The 5,913-nt window shown below is 39.2% G+C and overlaps 1 protein-coding gene across 1 annotated transcript in view; it reads left to right on the forward strand.

The window, feature by feature from the left end:
* The window catches only part of LOC133545692 (uncharacterized), a 422,945-nt gene extending 419,045 nt beyond the window's left edge, over positions 1-3,900 (forward strand). Inside the window, exon 15 of the mRNA XM_061891502.1 lies at positions 522-3,900. Coding sequence (XP_061747486.1) covers positions 522-1,379 — 858 coding nt within the window. The 3' untranslated portion in view covers positions 1,380-3,900. The remainder of the gene's footprint in view (positions 1-521) is intronic.
* Positions 3,901-5,913: the final 2,013 nt, after the last annotated feature.

Below are 5,913 nucleotides of genomic sequence, written 5' to 3' on the forward strand. Positions count from 1 at the left end.
CTCTTGTGGAGTCTGCCATGAGTAATACGTTTGTGGTTGTGGCAGGAAATAGCGAACTGTGAAATTAATACGTTTCTGCATGCTTAAAATGGGCAAAAATGGTAAATATTACATGTTTTATGAATTTTTGTACATTACATACGTACTTTGAGCGTGTATATAAAACGCCGGTAGAGGAGACTTCCATTGTTGGCTAACTTTTGCTACCATTTTTGGATGGGTTAGAATGCATTGACAAAAGAAAAACTTGTACATAAGGATTGTGAATGAACCCCCCAACGCCCCACCCCCCCACCCGAAAAAATTGACTTAGAGCAGTCACTTCCTGCTCAAAGTCAGTTTCTGTGGTTCCTTACCTTTCCTCCACATCGATTGTCTTTCTCCTGTCGCCATTCCTCACATCCATCGTCCTTCTCCGTGGATTGTACATCCAACCAATCCATCCTCCCCACCCCTCACAGCACTTCCCCTTACCCCAATCCCGGACTGAAACCGCCTGTGCTCGCCTCCGTCCCCTCCAGGTGCAGTCGGAGACCCTACCCAGGGAGAACAACCTGGTCCTGACGCGATCCGGCTCCACGGGGGCCTGGATGTGCGACTCGGCCACGCTCCCGGTGGCGGGTCGCAGGGCTTCCCGAGCCGGCGTGCCCGCCAAAGGCGAGTCGGACTGCGGCGGAGGAGCCGGGACCGCCTCTTCTGACGGACAAGCCGGCACCGGACGGGGCAACTACGCCGCCGTGTTGCAGGGCGAGTCGCCCGGGAGAGGAGGACTGGAGATGGGCAGCAACTTTGTGGTGGCAAGGCCGGAGAGAGAAGCCGGTGGGATGTCTTTGACTGGGACTCCTTCGGTCTACCCAGACTCTGGGTTCGTTGGGGACTGGCGGGATCGGGTGGGTTTGGGAGGTTATGTGTTGGCAAGGATGGATATGACCCCGCAGCTTTTACCCTTCCCAGGTCAGCCTCGGGGAGCCTATGGGGGCGTCGTTGGCTTTAGTCCTGGTTGGGGCCCAGGAATGGAGGCATCAAGGGGGACACCAGGTTCTGCGGGTCCCTCTTTGGCTCTAAGGGTGGGCGAGTTCCTACGCCTACGCCTGGCCCAGGTCACTTTCGACCCCTCGCAGCCGCCGTACGACTCGGTGCAGATCTACGGCCTGGAGGGCACCGGGTCCCGGGCTGGCTCCTTGAGCTCCCTGGAGAGTGAAGGAGACAAGGAGGCGGATAAGGAGGACTGGGGTGCCGGATTGGAGGAATGGGGACCCCAGTTCCAAAAGTTAGCGCAGCTCTTCAGAGACCACGAGAAGGAGAAAGAAACCAAGGAGCAAGTGGAGGACAGCGCCAAAGAGGAGACCGACCAGAGGGAGAAAAAGAGGAAGGACTGAAGGGAGACTACGGAAAAAGGGAACTTAAGAAGGGAAAGAAGCAGGACTGGAAGAGAAGTTAAATGGAGGAAAGATGAAGAGGCAAAGTAATACAAAGAGACGCAGACAAATGAGCCCAGAGAAGGAGAGGAAGTGATTGATGTAATTTCAAGCAATAAGCGTTCAAGCGCTGATACGGCTGAGCACGGAAGACCGGGACCAGACAAAGGATGACGGACGACTTGTCCAACGCTCGGGACAAAGAACAACAAGCTGGTCGTAAAAAAGAACAGTCCGGGGCGTGCGGTGGAATCTCCGTTTGCGAATTTCAGCCGTTATCGGACGGGGGTCGTAAATAGAAAAGTTGGTGGACTGAAACTAATTCATCCAGGACGTAAACACGACCTGGCAGGCACCAGACATTGAAACAACGTCCATCGCACATACAAGTTCTTTAAAATTGTGGATCTAACGTTGGATCCATGTTGTTGTCGTCAATGGTCAAATCAACGTCAGAACCCAGCATTGATTAAACGTCGTCAAAAAGCATGTTGTATTTGTGTTGTTGAATATTGGTTGGGAAATGACCAAAATTCAATGGTCTAATCAACGTCAGAACCCGACATTGATTAAATGTCGTCAATAAGTATGTTGTTTCAACGTTTTACTTGTGTTGGAAAATGACCAAAATTCAACGGTCAAATCCATTTCAGAACACGAAATTGATTAAACGTCAAAAAGCATGTTTCAACATCAGTTTTGAGTTGGAAAATGACCCAAATTCAACGGTCAAATCAACGTCAGAACCCGAAATTGATTAAACGTTGTCAAAAAACATGTTTCAATGTTGTATTTGTGTTGGGAAATGACCAAAATTCAATGGTCAAATCAACGTAAAAATCCATAACGTTGAAAGAACATCCTTTTTTGACGTTTATTCAATGTTGGATTCTGACGTTGATTTGAGCATTGAATTTTGGTCATTTCCCAACCAATATTCTACAACACAAACACAACGTTGAAACAACATGCTTTTTGACGACGTTTAATCACTTCTTAAATTCTGACATTAATTTGACCATTTAAATTTAGTCATTTCCCAACCAATATTCAACAACACAATTACAACATGCTTTTGACGACGTTTTATCACTTCTTAAATTCAGACATTAATTCGACCGTTGAAATTTAGTTATTTCCCAACCAATATTCTACAACACAAATTCATCGTTGAAACAACATGCTTTTTGACGACGTTTATTCAATGTTGGATTCTGACGTTGATTTGACCATTGAATTTTGGTCATTTCTCAACCAAAATTCAACAACACAAATTCAAGGTTGAAACAACACGCTTTTTGATGACGTTTAATCACTTCTTAAATTCTGACATTAATTTGACCGTTGAAATTTAGTCATTTCCCAACCAATATTCTACAACACAAATTCAACATTGAAACAACATGCTTTTTGACAGCGTTTAATCAATGTTAAATTATGACGTTAATTTGACCATTGAATTTTGGTCATTTTCCCAACCAATATTCTACAACACAAATACAACGTTGAAACAACATGCTTTTTGACGACGTTTATTCAATGTTGGGTTCTGACATTGATTTGACCGTTGAATTTTGGTCATTTTCCAACCAATATTTAACAACACAAATACAGCGTTGAAACAACATGCTTTTTGACGACGTTTAATCAATGTTGGGTTCTGACGTTGATTTGACCGTTTAAATTTAGTCATTTCCCAACTAATATTTAACAACACAAATTCAACGTTGAAACAACATGCTTTTTGACGACGTTTATTCAATGTTGGGTTCTGACGATTTGACCATTGAATTTTGGTCATTTCTCAACCAAAATTCAACAACACAAATTCAAGGTTGAAACAACACGCTTTTTGATGACGTTTAATCACTTCTTAAATTCTGACATTAATTTGACCGTTGAAATTTAGTCATTTCCCAACCAAAATTCAACAACACAAATACAACGTTGAAACAACATGCTCTTTGACGACGTTTAATCACTTCTTAAGTTCTGACGTTGATATGACCGTTGAAATTTGGTCATTTCCCAACCAATATTTTACTACACAAATACAACGTTGAAACAACATGCTTTTTGACGACATTTAATCAATGTTGGGTTCTGACGTTGATTTGACCGTTGAATTTTGGTCATTTTCCAACCAATATTTAACAACACAAATACAGCGTTGAAACAACATGCTTTTTGACGACGTTTAATCAATGTTGGGTTCTGACGTTGATTTGACCGTTTAAATTTAGTCATTTCCCAACTAATATTTAACAACACAAATTCAACGTTGAAACAACATGCTTTTTGACGACGTTTATTCAATGTTGGGTTCTGACGATTTGACCATTGAATTTTGGTCATTTCTCAACCAAAATTCAACAACACAAATTCAAGGTTGAAACAACACGCTTTTTGATGACGTTTAATCACTTCTTAAATTCTGACATTAATTTGACCGTTGAAATTTAGTCATTTCCCAACCAAAATTCAACAACACAAATACAACGTTGAAACAACATGCTCTTTGACGACGTTTAATCACTTCTTAAGTTCTAACGTTGATATGACCGTTGAAATTTGGTCATTTCCCAACCAATATTTTACTACACAAATACAACGTTGAAACAACATGCTTTTTGACGACATTTAATCAATGTTGGGTTCTGACGTTGATTTGACCGTTGAATTTTGGTCATTTTCCAACCAATATTTAACAACACAAATACAGCGTTGAAACAACATGCTTTTTGACGACGTTTAATCAATGTTGGGTTCTGACGTTGATTTGACCGTTTAAATTTAGTCATTTCCCAACTAATATTTAACAACACAAATTCAACGTTGAAACAACATGCTTTTTGACGACGTTTATTCAATGTTGGGTTCTGACGATTTGACCATTGAATTTTGGTCATTTCTCAACCAATATTCTACAACACAAATTCAACGTTGAAACAACATGCTTTTTGATGACGTTTAATCACTTCTTAAATTCTGACATTAATTTGACCGTTGAATTTTGGTCATTTTCCCAACTAATATTCTACAACACAAATACAACGTTGAAACAACATGCTTTTTGACTACGTTTATGCAATGTTGGGTTCTGCCGTTGATTTGACCATCGAATTTTGGTCATTTCTCAACCAAAATTCAACAACACAAATACAACATTGAAACAACATACTTTTTGACGACATTTAATCACTTCTTAAATTCTGACATTAATTTGACCTTTGAAATTTAGTCATTTCCCAACCAACATTCCCCAACACAAATTCAACATTGAAACAACATGCTTTTTGACGACATTTAATCAATGTTAAATTCTGACGTGAATTTGACCATTGAATTTTGGTCATTTTCCCAACCAAAATTCAACCCTGAAACAACATGCTTTTTGACGACGTTTATTCAATGTCGGGTTCTAACGTTGATTTGACCGTTGAAATGTTGTCATTTCCCAACAGACAACGTGCATCCAACATTAAACAACAACATTGTCTCAAATCACTAAAACAACTATTTTGCGCCGTTGTTTCAAAGTCCGTTTTTAAAAAAGGACAAGTACGTCTAATCAACGTTGTATCAACGTCTCGTGCCTGCCGAGTGGAATAAGAATCATGTGACGCCAAGAGTATAAAAAAAAAAAAACAACATACAATGTACAAGCCGTCACTCGTTGAAAGGTTGTACAATTTTTTCTGCAAATTCGAGTCATTGAGTCGTGTTGCTGCTCAGAAATCCAATCAAATCGCTCGGAAATGACGACTAAATAAGAGACGAGGTCAGAGACTGTAAAGCAGGGGTGTCCAAACTTTTTCCACAGAGGGCCACACACGGAAAAATTTAAGCATGTGGGGGAATTTTAATATTTTTCATTTCCAAATCATAACAAAATATGTTTGTTTGTTTGTTTGTTTGTTTTTTAACCTTAAGGGCTCCCGGGGACCATAAAGGGTCTCAGTCATTACAATGTTCAAAATAAGTCCAATTATTATTATTTTTATTATTATTTAATGCTTACAGTAAACTTCAAGTTGATATAAAGTAAAAAAAAAATTATAGTAAAACTGAAATATGCAGTATTTAGTATTTAGAGCCCTGAAATATCAATAATGTAAGACTTTTAATTCTTTAATATTTTTTGAGTAAACACAGTGAAAAGTAAAAAAAAAATATATAAAATATATTTGGGATCCCACTCATAAAATGATACAGTTGTATTATTTTTTTTAACTTTTAATACTTAAGTTACGAGATCAACTTCAATATCTGTCGATTTTACTTTTGAACTATTATTTTGTTTGTCAAAGAAAACTTTGATGTTTTATGCAATATTTTTTTCCCCAAATAAAACATTTTAAAAGTGAACATTTTAAAGTATATAACAGATTTTGTGTAATTTTTTTTTGTGTCTTTGAGACATAAAACAAAAAACACTATGTAGGTCTCACTTAGACCTACATTTTGATAATTAACATAATCAACAGGAAGTTTG

Source organism: Nerophis ophidion, linkage group LG28 (assembly GCF_033978795.1).
Source record: "Nerophis ophidion isolate RoL-2023_Sa linkage group LG28, RoL_Noph_v1.0, whole genome shotgun sequence".
Lineage (NCBI taxonomy): Eukaryota > Metazoa > Chordata > Actinopteri > Syngnathiformes > Syngnathidae > Nerophis > Nerophis ophidion.